Source organism: Aquarana catesbeiana, linkage group LG03 (genome assembly GCF_042186555.1).
Source record: "Aquarana catesbeiana isolate 2022-GZ linkage group LG03, ASM4218655v1, whole genome shotgun sequence".
NCBI lineage: Eukaryota > Metazoa > Chordata > Amphibia > Anura > Ranidae > Aquarana > Aquarana catesbeiana.
Window position 1 is genome coordinate 11,860,779 of NC_133326.1, and position 21,487 is coordinate 11,882,265.

The window sequence follows — 21,487 nt, forward strand, 5'->3', positions numbered from 1 at the left end:
GGTGCACTTTTCGGCACTTCACCATGATTCTCTCTTTAGTAAATCAGACCCCATGATTATGTTGTAGGCCAAGCGACACATCCACCAATGTTTATTTAGTTCATTGTGATATATTTCACTCCCTCATTTAATATTGAACTTTGCTTCCATAAATTTATGCGACGTGACATATCCAGCTTAGATTAGTGACGCACAAATATGTCCAACTCTTTGGCTGAAAGCGAGTCTGTTAAGCCTTTTGGAAGCAGCCCAGTCATCTGGGAAACAGTATCATTTCCCTGCTAAAGATGCTTTGGTAGTTTTTCTTTTATATATTCTCATAGGACTTTATCAGTTGCTTCTCAACAACACTCAGTAAGATATGTGACCCCTGCAGTATGGCGGCTTTGTAAGACATTGTTGCTGTAGAAATTGTATCCAGCCAAATCTTTGTCAGAATTGAAAGCTTAATTACTGAGAAACCAATATTGGCTATGCTGTAAAGCACTTTTTGACTAATCACGTTCCTTCCACTGGACCAGGGGTCTCCATGAACATCTAAACGAAGGGCCAGCTTACTGTCCTTCAGACTTAAGAGGGGTCTGACAGAGAGTTGTCCTGCCAGGGTCTAGAAAGCGATTATGACCCAGAATTCTCAACCAGGCAGGTTGAGGGGCTCCAGGGGGGTTTTGCTTAATGCAGAGGAAACTGGGTTTTTTAGTTTTCTCATTGTTTTTTGGGACCTGGAGCCTGGAGATTTCTAAGAGATTCCGAGTGGGATAAAATCTCCAACTCTGGGTCCAGGGATTCAGAAAAGCCAGCACGGTAATTGGTCAGGTGTGTGCTGGGCTTTTTAGTAGTGACCTGACCAGGGTTCTGGGCTTCACCACCGGCAAACAGAGGAGGTCGCTGCCAGGAGTCAGGAGGGCTCCACGTAGGAGCCAAAGCAACAAAGGGCTGCATATTATGTGCCCAGAGTGTGTATGAAGACCGTTTGTGAGAGGCAGACAAAGGGTAAGGCCAAAGCAGGAGTGTTGTATGTACAAGCCAGGAGGCTGAATGCCTATTTCTTTGCAAGAGTGAAATACTGAAAACCCCTGCGAGGGAAACCTGTTTTGATTACCTGGAACTTTGAACTTTCTTTGAATAAAATTGGGCAAGAAAAGCCCTTAAAAAGTCCTATAAAGCTCTACCATTTGATGCTAGTTCTTACAGGGGGGCAGACTGTGGCCATTTGGAGTAGAAAAGGTCTCAACATCAGTGGAATAAGCAATGCCCCATCTTTGGTGCCAGTGAAGGAATAGTGCCCATCCTAGGTGTCAATGGGGGGAGTTGGGCCCTATCATTGGTGTCATTGGGAAGAATTGTGCCCCATCATTGGTGTCATTGGGCCCCATTGATAGTGTCACTGGGAGCAATTCTGCCACTTCATTGTTGTCAGTAAGGGGGGGGGGGGATTTTGCCCCATTTTTGGTGTCAGTTGATGAAAATAGTACCCCAAGAGCCAGATAAAAGCAAGAAAAGGGCCTGCATTTGGCCCATGGGATGCAGTTTGGAGACTACTGCACTGGACCAAAGGCCATCGCTTCCACTGTTCTCTAATATAGGAAGCAGTGAATGGATCTGGACGGTAGACTGGGCAGTTGGCAAGATGGAAAATATCTCAATTGGCTATTAACGCTTATTTCCAAATCTATAAGATCCAGATGCTCAGTAACTATGCCAACTTGGAATGAGTAAAATGCATCCAAATTGTTTCCATCAAAGTCTTACAGTTTTATGAGAAACTTGTGTCTACCCAACATTAAATGTCAGTTTTTATTATATACTGATTATTTTTCTTAATATACTGTGAATATCCTTCATACACTATATTGTCAAAAGTATTGGGACACCTTCCTTTACACGCACATGACATTTAAAGGCATCTCAGTCTTAGTTCGTATATTCATTTAGTGCATCCCGTTAATGTGGTCATCCTTACCATGTAGGAAGTTTCAATGTTAGCGTGATTGTGGTTTTGTAAAGATTTCATTCTGTGTTATATACATATATTATCAAAAGTATTGGGAGGCCTGCCTTTTCACGCTCATGAACTTTAATGGCATCTAAGTCTTAGTCTGTAGGGTTCAATATTGAGTTGGCCCACCCTTTGCAGCTATAACAGCTTCAACTATTCTGGGAAGGCTGTCCACAAGGTTTAGGAGTGTGTCTATGGGAATGTTTGACCATTCTTCCAGAAGCGCATTTGTGAGGTCAGGCACTAATGTTGGACAAGAAGGCCTGGCTCGCAGTCTCCGTTCTAATTCATCGCAAAGGTGTTCTATCAGGTTGAGGTCAGGACTCTGTGCAGGCCAGTCAAGTTCCTCCACCCCAAATGCGCTCACCCATGTCTTTATGGACCTTGCTTTGTGCACTGGCCCAAATCCTTTGGTGGAGGGGGGATTATGGTGTGGGGGTTGTTTTTCAGGGGTTGGGCTTGGCCCCTTAGTTCCAGTGAAGGGAACTCTTAAGGCGTCAGCATACCAAGACATTTTGGACAATTTCATGCTCCCAACTTTGTGGGAACAGTTTGGGGATGTACCCTTCCTGATCCAACATGACTGCACACCAGTGCACAAAGCAAGGTCCATAAAGATATGGATGAGAGAGTTTGGGGTGGAGGAACTTGACTGGCCTGCTCAGAGTCCTGACCTCAACTGGATAGAACACCTTTGGGATGAATTCGTGCGGAGGCTGCGAGCCAGGCATTCCCATCCAACATCAGTGCCTGACCTCACAAATGCTCTTCTGGAAGAATGGCCAAACATTCCCATAGACACACTCCTAAACCTTGTGGACGGCCTTCCCAGAAGAGGTGAAGCTGTTATAGCTGCAAAGGGTGGGCCAACTCAATATTGAACCCTACAGATTAATGCCGCGTACACACGAGCGGACTTTACGACCGGACTGGTCCGACAGACCGAGTCCGGCGGACAATTCAGACTTTTTCGGTCGAAAATCTGATGGACTTAAGATTTGGAACATGTTTCAAATCTTTACGTCGGAACTCCGCCGGACCCAGTTCCTATCGAAAAGTCCGCTCATCTGTATGCTAGTCCGACGGACGAAAACCGACGCTAGGGCAGCTATTGGCTACTGGCTATCAACTTCCTTATTTTAGTCCGGTGTACGTCATCACGTACGAATCCGTCAGACTTTGGTGTGATTGTGACAGTATATGTATGTATGTAATACAGAATGAAATTTTTACAAAACCACAATCACGCTAACATTGAAACTTCCTGCATGGCAGGATGACCACATTAACAGGATGTACTAAATGAAAAGACCTCCTGAATGACCTTCTGGATACTATGTTTGTATTTGTAATCTTATATTATGTTAGGTTATGTTATTTTATATCCTTTTTTTTACAGGTTGGTGGTTGGAGCCCCCTTCGATCAGAATGGAGCACAGAAGACAGGTGACATATATAGATGTTCCATCACCAACGACACAACAAATGACTGTACCAAGCTTGGAATTGGTAGGTGACGGTCCTTGCCTTCACTGGGAGCTTATATACTATTTATATGCTCTAGGTTTATTTTACAAGCCCACAATATATCAATCATACTCCAGCTATCCATATACTGTAGAACTTAGACAAGCAATATATTGTGTATATGCTTTAGGAGATAGATGTTCAGGTTGCACAAGTTACTGTCAGTAAAAGTAACTATTAAGGTCCAAACAGTCAACCTCCAACAACATGAGTTAGTCATGATAGATAAATATCCAACGATTGTTGGAGTTTGATTAGAAGTTTGATTAGAAGTCACCCTCCAACACAAACGTTGTGTCAGATAGATTTAAAAACCGCATCATGCGTCATCATACTTACCTCTATATGCAAGCTGGCAGCAGAAATAGACTTACAGATTTCTGAGAAATATTAGGATTTACTGTTTACAAACTTAAAGATGATTTCCAGGTGGTCCAGGTATGGATATTTTTACATAGTTACATTGGTCCAACTTGGATTAGTTCTCACTTGTCAAAAGATTTTATTAGATATACAGCAATTAACAGGTATGTCAATTACACTTATAGAAATAGAGAAAATAAAGCTCTTTGCTATACAATGTTACGCAAACATTAACAATTAAATAAAAGTATCTTTCAAGTGGAATGTATCTAAATACAACCTGAGGAGTTGGTGAGAAGCCATGTGACAATATAATCACTCCTATATTATTAACAGTACCGACAGTAATTACTTACTAATGAATTTTGAGGGTACAGGTCATATGCATTTAAAAAGTGAGCTGTAAAATTAGAATAAGAGGGTAGAAAATGTAGAAGAGGAGGAGGGCAGAAAATTGGAGAAGTCCACAAGGTCGACCCAAGCTCCAGTGCAAGAAATGGTTTGGTTGATTAAATAAATGAATGAATGAAACAGCTACCATGGTAGGAGGACCGATTCATCAAAATTTGGCGGTAGGTAATATTTTAACCATGGGTACCATATCTTTTCAAATTTGGGGATTTGATCTTGTTCGATAGCCATCATTTTGGAGTGGGACATGGTGGCATTCATTCTATGCTTCGTCTCAGCCATCACCAATGCAGGAGTTTGAATCGGGAATGTGTTAAGCAATCTGATTTCAAATTAAGTAGTTCAGTGAACGGGTCTGGTCGTACCAAAATCAGAAACATTTTGGAGGCAACGTCAAAGATCTCTTTCCAAAAGGTTTGGTCTATTGGACATGTCCACCAAATATGTAGATGCATACCTACTTCCGAGCAACCCCTAAAACAAAGAGGAGAGTAATTAGGCACATATTTGGCTACTCTGGAAGGTACAAGGTACCATCAGGTTAGGACTTTATAATTAGCTTCCACCCCTATAATGTTAGGTGAGGCTGGGATTAGTTCTCAACTATATATTGGTCCAGCTTGGACCAATGTAACTATGTACATACCATACCTTTGAAAAAGAATATGGAGGGAAACCACCAATAAGTGTAACACTGGAAACTTTTGCCACATCCCAATTTCAGAAGAAATTGCAAAGAGAGGTGCCCCAGGGATTGTACGGGCAAAGGAGGTAAACCAGAATTTAAAGAAGTAACATTGTGTAAAAAAAGTACAAGATTTATTGGGTACAAATGAAAATAAGGTTGATACACAGGTATGAACACCTAAAAACAATGAAATCAGACTCGATCAATAAGCAGCGGCTAGATTCTGGAACACACAGGTGATCTCAAAGCGAGATCGGGTGGAGTGTGTAATCACAATAATCCCAACATATTTCGGAATATAGGTGTAAATAAGTTTGCTCTCAATTTTACACTGCATAATTTATGTTTTTCACTAGGTATATGTTTATTGTCTTTGCACAGTTCCTATATACTGTTGCGTTTGGCAATAGCGTTTTGGTAAACATTTTTACTGTTTGCATTTAACCACTCAATTTATTTTCTATTTTCATTTTTTTGCATAGCAAACATCATTTGTGTTTTATTTATCTAATATTTATTTTTATTTCACTGTGGTGTTTATAGACACTGGTTTATATTTAATTTTTTTCAATCTCTTTTTTTCATTTGTATTGAATTTACCTTTTGTCAAGTTATAGGCACTAGGTTGTTGCCACTTTTCATTCCTTTAGCGCGACTTTTTGAACTATATAGGTGTAAATACTTAATTCCTTCTTCAGGGGCTGAATTGAAGCGAGCTGTTTTTTCTAATAACAACAAAAAAATAAACAACAAAAATAATACATGATACACGGGTGAGTATATAAGTATAAAAACACAGTAGTTGAAATAGCATGGCATATGATGACAGGCAATGGAAACAAATGGCACTCACAAAGTTCATGTCTTTCCTAAAGTATAGTACCCATCAGGATTCACATGTAGGAGGGGCTTTCATCTCATCATTTCATTCTGCCCAATTGCACAATATGGGAGCTCTGGGGTCCAAATGTGGGGCTTTGTCTCCTACATACATGTGAATCTTACATGTGAATCCTGATGTGTACTATACTTTAGAAAAGACACGAACTTTGTGAGTGCCATTTGTTTCCATTACCTGTCATCATATGCCATGCTATTTCAACTACTGTGTTTTTATACTTATATACTCACCCGTGTATCATGTATTATTTTTGTTGTTTATTTTTTTGTTGTTATTAGAAAAAACAGCTCGCTTCAATTCAGGCCCTGAAGAAGGAATTAAATATTTACACCTATATTCTGAAACATGTTGGGATTATTGTGATTACACACTCCACCTGATCACCTGTGTGTTCCAGAATCTAGCTGCTGCTTATTGATCGAATCTGATTTAATTGTTTTTAGGTGTTCATACCTGTGTATCAACCTTATTTTCATCTGTACCCAATAAATTTTGTACGTTTTTTTAACAATGTTACTTCTTCAAATTCTGGTTTACCTCCTTTGCCCGTACAATCCCTGGGGCACCTCTCTTTGCAATACCATACCTTTGGGATCTCTCTAGAAGCTGGAAATCACTATAGTAGACACCGCTACTACACTGCTACTCCAGTGATCTGCACTAGATCCCGGGTCCCATGAAGAGCTGCCGCTATGCTGCATTGTGAACACAGGAGGGCGGCTGCTGGGCACAGGGGGCACAAAGGAAGGTCTATAAAGACATGGATGAGCAAGTTTGGGGTTGAGGAACTTAACTGGTCTGCACAGAGTCCTTATCTCAACCGATAGAACACCTTTGGGATGAATTAGAGCGGAGACTGCGAGCCAGGCCTTCTCGTCCAACATCAGTGCCTGACCTTAAAAATGCGCTTCTGGAAGAATGGTCAAACGTTTCCATAGACACACTTCTAAACTTTGTGGAGAGCCTTCCCAGAAGAGTTGAAGCTGTTATAGCTACAAAGGGTGGGCCAACTCAATATTGAATCCTACGGACTAAGAGTAGGATGCCAATAAAGTTCATGTGCGTGTAACGGCAGGTGTCCCAATACTTTTGATAATGTAATGTACATATTTACACTGGTCCAAGCTTAGCCAATGTAACTATGTAAAAATGATTTGATTTTCTCAATGAATGTAAAGCAATCTCTGATTGGACGAGGTGTAGAGTGTGACACCACTGCCCGGACTCTACCTTATCCAATGAGAAAACTCTTTGCAATCATTAAGAAAATTACTATTATTATATAGGATTTATATAGCGCCAACAGTTTACGCAGTGCTTTACAATATAAAAGGGTGACCATACAGTTAGAAATACAACAAATATAGAAGAGGGTTAAGAAAGCCCTGCTCATAATAGCTTACAATCTAATAAGATGTTGCAAGTTGTAACTGTTGGGGATGAGCTGATGGAAGTGATAAAAGATTAGTTGGAGACGTGATAGGCTTCCCTGAAGAGATGAGGTTTCAGGGATCATCCAAAGGCAGCCAGAGTAGGAGATAATTGGACAGATTGAGGTAGAGAGTTCCAGAGGATGGGAGAGGCTCTGGAGAAGTCCTGAAGATGAGCATGGGGGGAGGAGACAAGGTAGCTGGAGAGCAGGAGGTCTTGAGAGGAGCAGAGTGGATGGTTTGGGTGATATTTGGAGACAAGATTGGTGATGTAGCACAGTTGTGAATGGCTTTGTATGTTGTTGTTAGCATTTTGAATTTAATTTGCTGAGCAAAGCCAGTGTAGAGATTGGCACAGAGGGGTGGCAGACACTGAGTGGTTGGTAAGAGAGATTAAGTCTGGCAGCAACATTCATGACAGACTGAAGAGGAGAGTCTATGTAGAGGTAGGCCTATGAGAAGGGAGTTGTAATAGTCAAGGTGAGGGATAACAAGGGAGTGAATGAGGAGCTTGGTGGTTTCATTAGTTAAAAAGGGGCGAATTTTAGAGATGTTACAGAGGTGAAGTCTATAAGCTTTTGATAACGATTGGAAAATGCAAAGCAATCTCTGAATGGGGCCCATGCGAAGTGGCCAACCTCCTGAGTCCAGATTGCAGCAGGGCAGCCGCTTGGCATGGATCAGAGAGGCTAATGGAGACCAGACCACTGTAGTAACAGTGTAGTAGCGGTGTCTATTAGGGCTAGTTTACACTTGCTTAAAAACATGGCTTCGGACACGCTTTGTTAAAGCTCTCTGAATGCCAGTCAAAGCCCCGTCATTAAATTAAATGGTTAGCTTACAGTCCTGTTTATACCTTGCATTTGCTTGGTGCTTCCATGAGGCTTTGATGAGGCTTCGGTGGGGCTTCGGTGGGGCTTCGATGAGGCTTTGGTGGAGCTTCGATGAGGCTTTGGTGGAGTTTTGATGGGGCTTCAATGGGGCTTTGGTGGGGCTTTTGTGAGGCTTTGGTGGGGCTTCGATAAGGTTTCGGTGGGGCTTCGATGGGGCTTCGATGAGGCTTTGGTGGAGCTTCAACGGGGCTTCGATGGGGCTTTGGTGGGGCTTTTGTGAGGTTTCAGTGGTGCTTCTGTGGGGTTTTAGGGAAGCTTTGCCATAGACTTCCATGGAGGCTTTGAAGACGCTTTGAAGCACCACTAAAGCTACATGGGGTATCATTTTTGAAGCAAAGCTGAAGCAAAGCAAAGCAAAAGCAAGGTGTAAACAGGACTGTAAGCTAACCATTTTATTTATTTATTTATCGTTCAGAGAGCTTTAACAAAGCCTGTCCGAAGCCTTGTTTTTGAAGCAAGTGTCTAGCCGTTAATGTGTGTTGAAGCCGAAGCAAGTGTAAATGTGATTTCCAGCTTCTAGAGTGGCAATTACTAGTTGTAATCATAGTAATAGTAGGCATCGTTACACATTTCTCAATGAATTATTATTATACAGGATTTATATAGCGCCAACAGTTTACGCAGCGCTTTACAATATAAAAAGGAGACAATACAGTTATAATACAATAAAATACAAGAGGATTAAGAGGGCCCTTCTCAGAAGAGCTTACAATCTACTAGGGTGGGGCAGGTGGTACAAAAGGTTGTAACTGTGGGGAATGAGCTGATGGAAGTGGTAGGAGATTAGTTGGAGACGTGATAGGCTTTCCTGAAGAGATGAGTTTTCAGGGATCGCCTGAAGGTAGCAAGAGTAGGGGATAGCCGGACAGGTGGAGGTAGCGAGTTCCAGAGGATGGGAGAGGCTCTGGAGAAATCCTGGAGACAAGCATGAGAGGAGGAGACGAGAGGTCTTGAGATATTGGGTATTTGGGTGATATTTGGAGACAAGATTGGTGATGTAGCTCGGGGCAGAGTTGCGAATGGCTTTGTATGTTGAGGTTAGTATTTTGAATTTAATTTGCTGGGTGATTGGGAGCCAGTGTAGGGATTGGAGGAGAGGGTTGGCAGACACTGAGCGGTTGGTAAGGTGCATAAGGTTGGTAAGGTGAATGCAAAGTGTTCTCTAACTGAATGAGGTGCAGAGGTGACATCACACTCTCCACCTCGTCTAATAACAGATGGCTTTACATTCCTTCAGAAAATGCTAGGCATTCTTTGAATGATGCCCATTCCGAACAGGTGTTCACAATGCAGCAGGGCAGCCACTCGGCATGGGACACAAAAGCTAGTAGAGATCACTGTAGTAGCTGTGCCTACAACAGTGAGTTCCAGCTTCTACAAGGATCCCACAGGTTCGGTATTCGCATAATTACATTGGTCCAACCTGGACGAATATAACTATCTAACAATATCCATACCTGGACTTCTTCGTGTCTATTGCCCAACTGATTGACTTGTTAGCTTTGCATGTAGGTGAAAATGTCAGTAAGTCTTTTGAAAAAAAAATTGCAGTGGCTTGACTTTATACATTCGATTATGAGAATGGCGTCCAATACGCTCCAAAAATGTACTTCCCATTCTTCTTTGTAATAAAATCTTTGGTGTTACCCAAAGATAAAGTTTAGACATCTCAGATTCCCATGACTGAGGCCATTGGAGCAAATAATCTCTCCATAGATGTAATTGCTATTTTACCAATCTTCTGTGATGCCTAAATGGATAAAGTTCCCGATGCTCCCCAATGGAATTGATTCTGTATCCAGTAACCTGTGAACTCTACAAACAATAGACCTGATCTGCAGATTGTACATTTCCAACATTGGCTACATGGACAGAGACTATTTGGTCCGCCTATAATTAATGATGCCAGTAGAAGTTGCCTAGATGTGATTGGCCAGCCCTACCTGTATCAATGCTTAGGTCTATGTGGCAGTATAGTTGTCTAAGGTCTGTGTGGTAACTCAGAGGTTTCTCAGGTCTCTAAGGAGGTCTCAGAGGTCTGTTACTCTGGTAACTGGAGGTCTCTCAGGCAGGGTGACGCTGTCCAACGTGTCGGAACGAAAGGATAACATGCGGTTGGGAATGAGCTTAGTCACAAATCCTAAAGATAATAGCTTTGTGGTAAGAATATCCTATATCCTGAGGCCGCTCTATATGGCCTCATTCTCCTATATCCCCTGCCTGAATCTTTCTATGCTTACAGCATCTGTAGCTGATAATTGCGGCAGATACTGTCCCTCAGCCCCCCCATCATCTTTGCAGCATGACGTGTGACCCATATTCAAGGCTGTTTCTGCTAATTGTTTTGTCTTGGCTCAACCTTGAGCGCATCCTGCCTGGGCTTTTTTTCTGCAATGTTAACTTGCCTGCTAATTATTATTAATCAATATTTACCGTAGATGGTGTACCTTATGATGTTTGGTAACAGTGTTGCCATGTTTTAGGCCTGCAGTCCATTGTGGTCTCATGAGTGTGGAAGCTCCTATTATACAACCGGGATGTGCTCCAGAGTCAACGCCAACTTCCGATTCTCAAGAATTGTGGCCCCCGCACTGCAAAGTAAGGCAATCGTATGCATGCAATTCAGTATGTAGTTTGAATGAAATGGAAATTATGGTTGTATGTTCTGTGAGCACACATATTGAGCTACTGAGGTTGATTTACAAAAGGCAATTAGGCTGTTCACTTAGCAAAACAAGTTGCATTTTGCAAGGCGATTTGCCCAGGAGCTCAGTGAATGTGGCGAGAATATACTTTGAAAACAATAACCAATCACGAGCAAGGGAAAAAAAAACTCAGCATTTTTGCTTGCATGTGATTGGATGATGGAAGTCAGCAGTACCTACCCTCATTAACCTAGCTCTAGGGCAGTGATGGTGAACCTTGGCACCCCGGATGTTTTGGAACTACATTCCCCATGATGCTCAAGCACTCTGCAGTGTAGTTGAGCATCATGGGATATGTAGTTCCAAAACATCTGGGGTGCCGAGGTTCGCCATCACTGCTCTAGGGCAAATCCCCTTGCAAAGTGCAACTTCCCTTGCAAAGTGAACACTTGATTTGCCTTTATTAAATCAACCCCCCCCCCTTACTTACATTTTTAAAAGTTCAGTTGTTTCTATGACTAAGCCCCGGTTGGCAGGGCGAAATGCGTCTGTGGGGTGTGGTCAGTGGAGAAGAGGCTAAGGCTGCATAACACACTTCACGTGGGTTGGGTTGGGATAGCGGCATCCCGCATACCTGGTATCAATACCGCTGGATGTGTGAGTTATAAAACCAGGGCCCCTCCACCTAAGGACCAAGGGGAGCGAGGTACTCTTGCTTGGAACGGTGTTGCAAGGCTTTTCAGGTTTCAGTTGTTTCTGTTCAAAATATCCATGAGCTTAGTTCATAAACACACTTGATGCACCGAATGTCTATCAAGTTTTATCAGGACCCTTATTGAGGAAATGCTGAGTGCACAGGATAAGCCACCCAGAGACTGCATTGAACAGACTGATCAAGACCTCCACTAACTGGAAAGTAGAACAGTAATACACAATTAATGTGCAGCTCTAATGGGCAGATAGCATGGTTCTTATAGTGTTGTTCCATGTTCATAGATAAATTAAACATGTACAGTAATTAGATATTATAAAAAAACATATTTTTTATATTGCGTATGCCCATCCAGGTAATGCTTCAGAATGGGGGATGGAGTTAATAGCTAACTGCAGCATGGAATAAATGTCCAGCTATAATCTTTAGTAGACTTCAACAAAATGGCGACCATCTGCGCACAGACACCGACTCCCTGTTACAAAAATATGAATAAGATGGGTAAAAGATGGCTTCAGCTCTTGTTCCCCACTTGTAGAGAACTCCTCAGATGCGTTTTGTCCTTTTTGAGGCTTAATAGTAGACACCTGGCTACTACAATTAAGTCCCAAAAAGGGCGAAACACATCTGAGGAGTTCTCTAAAGGTGGAGAACAAAGAGCTGAAGCCATCTTTTATCCATCTCGTTCATATTTATGCAACAGGGAGTCGGTGGCTGTGTGCAGGCGGTCACCATTTTGTTGAAGTCTACTAGAGCCCAACAAGCCGATCCCATCTGTCTTTCACCAGTCTACTCACATGCTGATCCAACTGACAAACTGAGGTTTGGGGGCATTCAAGCATTACTATCTTCATTGTTTTGGGCTATATAAATCAAACAAGCTAGAAAAGTTCCAACACAAGATGGATCTGTGGGAGCCTAAAGTCCTCAATAGTAGTAATAATTTGAAAGCACAAAGAAAAGGACTTTAGAGGCACCAATTATAGAAAAAATAAAGTACATTTTATTACATATATATTACATAAAACACGTTAAAAAATACTGCCCAATGCAGTGATTACTAAACCTCTCCAATGTGGATCAAATACATCCAGAACATCTCAAAATAAGACATATAAGTGTATACTAAATAATAACATAAATTGCTAGCTCTACATGTTTCGCGAGAAAATGCTTCTTCAGGAGCTGAGTAATTTCTAAGCGAGGAAAAATAGGCAGTCAATAATAATTTTACTGGCGTACAATCATATAAAATATATGTCTCAAGCAGAAGATAGGACCACCATGGCAACAGTCGGAACAAGACCAATGGTAGGGCATGCAAATGGTGCAGTGGACAACACGTGGGGGCGTGCCTAGTAAGAATGGTAGGAAAATATAGTGAGGTAGGTATACCATGTAACAATACATAGTGCAATCTAGCAATATATATGGGTATATCCAATATATCCGTGAATAGTATATACAGCCAGCACCCCCTATATATAATATATATTTGGTCTTGTTCGGACTGTTGCCATGGTGGTCCTATCTGCTCCTTGAGACATATATTTTATGATGATTTTACTTATGAAAGAAACCCTCTTGTTAATGTATTTATATCATCATCATAGTTAAAAAAGAAAAATTTAAGGCTGGAGTATCTTAGATGATGTCTAACAGGGCCGCTAATAATAGGGTAACAACAGCTCTCCTGTATGGGGCCCAGACCCCATCAGGTCAACAGGAGGGCCCAGGATTCTTTATGGTGCAGAAAGTTCCCAAAGCTACAAATTACAGCTCAGTCCCTCCCTCATCATGTCATGTTTATCAGCCCCCTCCTTTCCTGAATGAACACAGTGAGTGATCAGTACTGTAGAGAGCCCTTCTTGTTCATTCATTCTGTAGCGCAGCCGAGGCTGCAGTGAAAGAATTGGGGATCTGTGTCCTCAATATTTCTCTGTCTCAAAAGTGAGACATCAGGAATCTGTTTAGACTCATGATCGTTCATCAATACCCCCCTCACAGGACTGTAAAAAAAAGAAAATTAAGAAAATGTAACAAAAAAATTTAAATAAACACAATTAAGGGCTCATTCACACAGGTACTCTGGCCGGGTGAATGAGTGGTCTGTTCATGTGGCTGGAGATGTGTTCAAGGCCATACGCTTGCACTCACTCAACCACCCACCCAGGGTTGGGGTGGGGCTGTCAGGTTGGCAGTACAGGGCCTCATCATTTTTATCAGCAGCCCTGATGACTAATGACAATATGATGGCTATCCTAAATGATAAGCTAAGTCTCTTTTGTGAAGGTATTGAATCAAATTGTCACGTACCTGGTAGGAGTCTGATATGATGAGGTCGGCCTCCCTTGTATCTCCAGCCCAAGCCCCACTGAAGGTGGAACAGATGGTGGCTAGGGCCAGGAGGAACACGAGTGCCTGTAAGTATTGCTTGCAGTACTTGCAGATGGAGTAGTAGGCTCGGTGGCACCTTCAGGACAACAGGCAGTGTTTGAGCCAGGCGAAGAGCAGGAGCAGGGTCTCAAGGATAGCCGGGTTCGGTAACAGGCGGGCAGCGAAGTACAAAGGCATGTGCAGAAGCAAGGTCAAAAATGGAAGCCGAGATCAGGAACCGGTAATCAGGAATGTATCAGAGTCCAGAGGCAAAGTCAGGGTACGCCGGGTTCAGCAACAGGTATCAGGCAGAGTATAACAGGAATCAGAAGATTAGGACACAGCTGAAGACCAGTCAGCACTGTTTGTGAGTCAGAGCACCCTTTAAATAGGCTGTTAGGCGCCAATTGGCCTTAGGGACATGCTCCTGCGCGTCCACGCAGTCCGTTACGCACACGTGTGCATTAGCTCCCTGGAAGTCCACTGTTGCCCGTGGGCGCGCGCATGTGCACGTGTGTGCACCAGAGCAGTTCTCTTACACCAATCCTACCTTCTCCTGAACTTTGGTCATTGACTCCGCTATCTTTCGTTCTCCCATGTGTTGCAGGGAATAGATTGTCAGACGAGATTGGATCTTACCCCCAGCTGCATATTTCCACTAGCTCCCCCATCCCTCTTTCCCAGCTTCTCTTCTTCTTTGTCCCTGGTTCTCTCTGATTTCCCTCCTTGTATGTTGCAATGGCCAACGTTGTTAAGGCCTGTTTTTGTGTACTGTTTTTTTTCTAATTGAATATTGCACTTGTGCCATGATCTCTCACTGTGATGGGACATAATCTCTTACAACTCCAATAGTCTACTATCACTAAGCGCTGCGTAAATTGCTGGCGCCATATAAATCCCGTATTATAATAAAGACTATTGAATTAGGGAAATCCTCACTAGAACCTGCAGTATTGCCAAACTGCCACTGCAAGTCAAAAGCTGATGGATTCTACATAATGCAGAGTAAACCAGTAATAGGTAACACCATCACCATCTCTGTTATGGCTTACTGGGAGACACAAAATGCTGTAAGGAAATATCAACATTAGAGTCTTCAAAAGATATAAGAAACTGATGGATGACACTTACCCCATATTCTTGAAAATATGGTCCCCGTGGTTAAAGTACATTTGCAACCTGATCCTCGAACACTCCTTACTCTTGCTCTGAAGAACTTAATATTTCACAAAATGGGAACTTCGGGTGGGCCCCCAATTTCCTCCTCCTTCCTACTGTATTCTAACCCTCATTGCCTCCTATACTTAGTTTGTTGTAAAACCCCCCTCCCCCTTTTTGGACAACCATATCTAGAGAATACTATCTGCACACTACCTAAGCCACCTGTGCATAGACAGGTCTACTGCCACACCTTTCCTTTCGTCTTCCCACCCAGCCCATGAACAACCATATCATAGGGTTTTACTTGCTGGCATTAGCCTACATCATGTTCTGTTGAATATGGGGACCTTACCGAAAGTAATGCAAAAGTAGGCATAACTTTTTTATTAACTTACTTAGGTCTTTCAAATCTCATAGTTTCGTAGTTAGTCAGGTTGAAAAAAGACACAAGTCCATCTAGTTCAACCAAAAAAAAAAATATATATATATATTAATATAATCCCATATACCCAATCCTATACCCACAGTTGATCCAGAGGAAGGCGAAAAACCCCAGCAAAGCATAAACCAATCTGCTACAGTAGGGGAAAAAATTCCTTCCTGATCCCCCGAGAGGCAATTGGATATTCCCTGGATCAGTTTTACATATAAATGTCAGTACCCAGTTATATTATGTACATTTAGGAAATAATCCAGGCCTTTCTTAAATCAATCTACTGAGCTGGCCAGAACCACCTCTGGAGGGAGTCTATTCCACATTTTCACAGCTCTTACTGTGAAGAAACCTTTCTGTATTTGGAGATGAAATCTCTTTTACACTAGACGTAAAGAGTGCCCCCTTGTCCTCTGTGATGACCTTAAAGTGAATAACTCAACACCAAGTACATTATATGGACCCCTTATGTATTTTTACATGGTGATCATTTCCCCCCTTAATCACCTCTTCTCAAGAGAGAATAAATTCAGTTCCTCCAATCTTTCCTCATAGCTGATCTCCTCCATGCCACTTATCAATTTGGTTGCCCTTCTCTGCACTTTCTCCAGTTCCCCCATCTCCTTTTTGTGAACCGGTGCCCAAAACTGAACTGTATGTTACAGATGAGGTCTTACTAATGATTTGTACAGGGGGGCAAAATGATATCTCTCTCTCTGGAGTCCATACCTCTCCTAATACAAGAAAGGACTTTGCTCTCTTTGAAAACCGCAGCTTGGCATTGCATGTTATTATTGAGCTTATGATCTACCAAAACCCCCAGATCCTTCTCCACCATTGATTCCCCCAGTTGTACTCCCTATAGTATATATGATGCATGCATATTCTTAGCCCCCAAGTGCATAACTTTATATTTATCTTCGTGAAACCTCATTGGCCACTTAGTTGCCTTATTAAACAATGCATTGAGGTTGGCTTGTAAATTGGAAACATCCTCTAAGGACATTATTGCACTGCATAGCTTGGTGTCATCTGCAAAGACTGAAATGGTACTTTTAATCCCAGACCCAATATAATTTATAAATATATTAAAAAGTAAGCGTCCCAACACTGAACCTTGGGGTACACCACTGATAACTTTAGACCATTCAGAGTAAGAATCATTAACCACTACTCTCTGAATTCTGTCTTTTAGCCAGTTTTCTATCTACTTACAAACCGATATTTCCAAGCCTGTAGACTTTACCTTACACATTAACTAAATGTGTGGAACTGTTCTAAACACCTTTGCAAAATCCAAGTATACCACGTCCACAACCACCACTCTGTCCAAGGTTTTACTTACCTCCTCATAAAAAGAAATCAGATTAGTTTGACAACTTCTGTCTTCCATGAATCCATGCAGTCTGTTGATTAAAATATTTTTTTCCAGTAAGAACTCATCTATGTGGTCTTTTATTAAACTCTCCAGTATCTTCCCGACTATAGAAGTTAAACTAACAGGTCTATAGATACTTGGTAACCAACCTCCTTATCTTCATGTCAATCCAAAATGAGAAAAAAAATTTTGCCTATAGTCTACTTTAATAAAAAATGATTCTCACTGTTGCATTGTTTTCAGTACATCCCTCGTATATGTTTATCCTAATTGTCAATTCCCATTCAGCACACTCGATACCCCCCAATATGTTATATAAAGTTCAATAATTGTGTGCATCCTAGTTGTACTAAAACTGTTAAACAAGAAAACTAAAGGATGTTTTATAATATTATGTTTGTTTCCACACAAAAATGTAATTTCAGTTGGCTTTAAGGTCGATTGACAAACTTTTTTCTTAAATGTGGTGCTGGACCGGTGAGAAGCTACAATAAATCTGAACGTGATTCTTTTCTTCAGGGTGTCCAACTTTCATGGATATTGTAATTGTTCTGGATGGATCAAACAGCATTTACCCATGGTCAGAGGTCCAAGGTTTTCTCATCAGTATTCTTCAAAAATTCTACATTGCTCCGGGTCAGATTCAGGTAAGAAACTGTTGTGTTACAGAACCTTGTTGGACTTAAATAGAAATTCCAAGCAAACAGTTGAAATACATAGTTACATGGTCAGGGTTGAAAAAAGACACAAGTTCATCTAGTTCATCCATAAAAATAACTAAATAAATAAAAAATAATATCAAACAATCCCATATACCCAATCCTATACCCACAGGTGATCCAGAGGAAGGCTAAAAACCCCAGCAAAGCATGATCCAATTTGCTCCAGCAGGGGAAAAAATTCCTTCCTGATCCCCTGAGAGGCAATTAGATTTTCCCTGGATCAACTTTACCTATAAATATTAGTATCCAGTTTTATTGAGTGTACTTAGGAAAGAATCCAGGCCTTTCTTAAAGAAATCTACTGAGCTGGCCAGAACCACCTCTGGAGGGAATCTATTCCACATTTTCACAGCTCTTACTGTGAAGAAACCTTTCCGTATTTGGAGATGAAATCTCTTTTCCTCTAGGAGTCAAGAGTGCCCCCTTGTCTTCTGTGTTGACCATAAAGTGAATAACTCAACACCAAGTTCACTAAATGGACCCCTTATATATTTGTACATGTTGTTGATATCCCCCCTTAATCTCCTCTTCTCCAGAGAGAATAAATTCAGTTCCTCTAATCTTTCCTCATAGCTGAGCTCCTCCATGCCTCTTATCAGTTTGGTTGCCCTTTTCTGCACTTTCTCCAGTTCCCCGATATCCTTTTTGAGAACTGGAGCCCAAAACTGACCTGCATATTCCAGATGAGGTCTTACTAATGATTTGTACAGATGATATCTCTCTCTCTGGAGTCCATACCTCTCCTAATACAAGAAAGGACTTTGCTCGCTTTGGAAACCACAGCTTGGCATTGCATGCTATTATTGAGCTTATGATCTACCAAAACCCCCAGATCCTTCTCCAACATTGATTCCCCCAGTTGTACTCCCTCTAGTATGTATGATACATATTCTTAGCCCCCAAGTGCAGAACTTTACATTTATGAAGATTAAACCTCATCTGTCACATAGTCGCCCAATTAGACAGGCGTTGAGGTCGGCTTGTAAATTGGAGACATCCTGTAAGGACGTTATTCCACCACATAGCTTGATGTCATCTGCAAAGACTGAAATGGTACTTTTAATCGCAGAACCAATATAATTTATAAAGATATTAAAAAAGTAAGGGTCCCAACACTGAACCTTGGGATACACCACTGATAACCTTAGACCATTCAGAGTAAGAATCATTAAAGCGGTTGTATACCCAATATGATAACTTTTCTTCCTGTGGACAATTGCAGGTTTTATAATTATTTGCTTTAGAAGAATGTCTCTTCAACTGCTCGCCTTGCGAGTTATAGGTATATTTGTGGCTAATGACGTAGCCCGCGCATGCGCCGTATGTCCAAGTTTTCCGGCAAGCAGAGACCCTGCCAGAAAAATGCAGTGTCTATGCCGGGGCTGCGTTATTTCCGATTGTTGACGTCAGCCCCAACATCCAGTAATGCTTCCAAGTAAGCCAGCAACAGGATAGTCTGATTCGCTCGACGTTCGTTTCCGTAGTAACCAGAAACGAAGAAGAGGCTTGAATACAGCTTTTAGTGAGCATGCGTGGGATTACGGAGAGGAAAATTTAATGTGGGCGGAAGTATATTAGACTACAGACACGGAAGACCACAGTTGATATGGCGACGGCTATTACGGAGCAGCAGCATTTGGAATATAAAGTGTTTTTACAGTAAGAATGATTTTTGGACTTACTCTTAGTGCCAATTCTATCCTAAATAAATATTTAGATTGTAATATTGGCTAAATCGCTTTTCTTTTGGCGAGTTTACTACCGCTTTAACCACTACTCTCTGAATTCAGTCTTTTAGCCAGTTTTCTATCCATTTACAAACCAATATTTCCAAGCCTGTGGACTTTACCTTACACATGAGCCGTGTGGGGGAACTATGTGAAACGCTTTTGCAAAATCCAAGTATACCACGTCCACAGCCACCCCTCTGTCCAAGTATACCACGTCCACAGCCACCCCTCTGTCCAAGTATACCACGTCCACAGCCACCCCTCTGTCCAAGTATACCACGTCTACAGCCACCCCTCTGTCCAAGTATACCACGTCCACATCCACCCCTCTGTCCAAGTATACCACGTCCACAGCCACCCCTCTCTCTGAGTATACCACATCCACAGTCACCCCTCTGTCCAAGTATACCACGTCCACAGCCACCAACCTGTCCAAGGTTTTACTTACCTCCTCATAAAAAGAAATCAGGTTTGTTTGACAACTTCTGTCTTTCGTGAATCCATGCTGTCTGTTGCTTAAAATGTTTTTCTCCAGCAAGAACTCATCTATGTGGTCTTTTATTAAACTCTCCAGTATCTTCCCGACTTTAGAAGTTAAACTAACAGGTCTAGAGTTACTTGGTAAAGACTTTGATCCCTTTTTAAATATGGGCACCACATTGTCCACAACGCCAATTGCCAACGCCAATCCAGTGGTACTATTCCCGTCATTACTGAGTCCCTAAAAATTAGATACAATGCCTTTGAAATGACAGAGCTTAATTCTTTTAGGATCCGTGGGTGGTTGCCGGCTGGTCCAGGTGCTTTATCCATCTTTATTCTGTCGAAATATTTCTGGACCATATCCCTTTTGAGCCATTGTAGATCATTTGGGGCTGTGTCAATACCACCCCCATTATGAACTTGAGCTCCCCCATGCTCCTTTGTACACACAGAGCGGAAGGATGTATTTAATAAATTTGCCTTTTCTTTGTCCCCAGTCACCCACTCTTGATTATTTTGTAAAGGGCCTACATGCTCAGACCTGACCTTTTCACTATTAATATAGTTGAAGAATATTTTTGGGGTTTGACCTACTATCTTTTGCAATCTGTCGTTCGTTATGAGTTTTTGCGTCCTTGATTTCCCTTTTACATATTCTGTTATATTCTATGTAACATTTAAACGACAATAGTGTTCCTTCATTTTTATATGTTTTTTTCAGTTCTTACTGTTTATAGCTTTTTTAACTTTGGCCGTGAGCCACGTTTTATTTTGAGCCTTTTAAACTTATTGCCCTTGGTAATAAACTTTGCAGTGAGTTCATATACAGTCATTTTGAAGAATTCACATTTCTGTTCTGTGTTTATCGATGCCAATATTCCCTCCCAGTCCAAGTCTTGGAGAGCAGCCCTCATCCTTGGAAAATTTGCTCTCTTAAAGTTAAGTGTTTTTATCTTTCCCGTATGTGTTTTTTGCTTACAGCTAACATCAAATGAAATCATGTTATGGTCACTGCTACCCAGGTGTTCCTTTATATGAACATTAGTAATAAGCTCTGCATGGTTTGAGATTACTAGGTCCAACAGAGCTTCATTCCTAGTTGGGGCCTCAATAAACTGGACCATAAAATTGTCCTGTAATGGGTTTATAAATGTTTGCCCTTTAACTGATCCAGCAGTGCCATTACTCCAGTCAATTCCTGGGTAGTTAAAATCCCCCATTATTATCACCACCCCAGCCCTTGCAGCCCTTTCTGTGCAAGAAGCCTGAGTCTCCACCTCCTCACTAACATTGGGTGGTTTACAACAAACTCCAACGATTAACTTTGAACTACGCACATCTATATGCAGTTCCACCCATAATGCTTCAGACTCATCACACTTTCCATCGATTAAGTCCTCTTTCACACTCACTTTGAGATCACTTCTTACATAGTGACAGACCCCGCCACCTTTCAGTGAATCCCAGGAGATACACACACCACCCAGGCACGTCTCTGAACGTTGAGGCATCACCCTCTCTGTTTTTTGAGCGTAAATCTACTCTGTGGACAGCCATGTTACTTTGATACACTCGGGCTGTTTCTCACATTACCAGTATCTACGCCTGTTTAGTGGTGTTTTCACAATCCTCTTC

At 41.7% G+C, this 21,487-nt stretch overlaps 1 protein-coding gene across 3 annotated transcripts in view; it reads left to right on the forward strand.

Annotated features, from left to right (window-relative positions):
• The window catches only part of ITGA11 (integrin subunit alpha 11), a 253,778-nt gene that overhangs the window by 85,903 nt on the left and 146,388 nt on the right, over positions 1-21,487 (forward strand). The window contains exons 3-6 of one of the 3 annotated variants that reach the window (XM_073618273.1): positions 3,399-3,508; positions 10,281-10,372; positions 10,696-10,810; positions 17,437-17,564. In XM_073618273.1, coding sequence (XP_073474374.1) covers positions 3,399-3,508; positions 10,281-10,372; positions 10,696-10,810; positions 17,437-17,564 — 445 coding nt within the window. Of the gene's footprint in view, positions 1-3,398; positions 3,509-10,227; positions 10,373-10,695; positions 10,811-17,436; positions 17,565-21,487 lie in introns of those variants that run through there. The other 2 variants (XM_073618276.1, XM_073618274.1) reach the window with 2 other exon arrangements.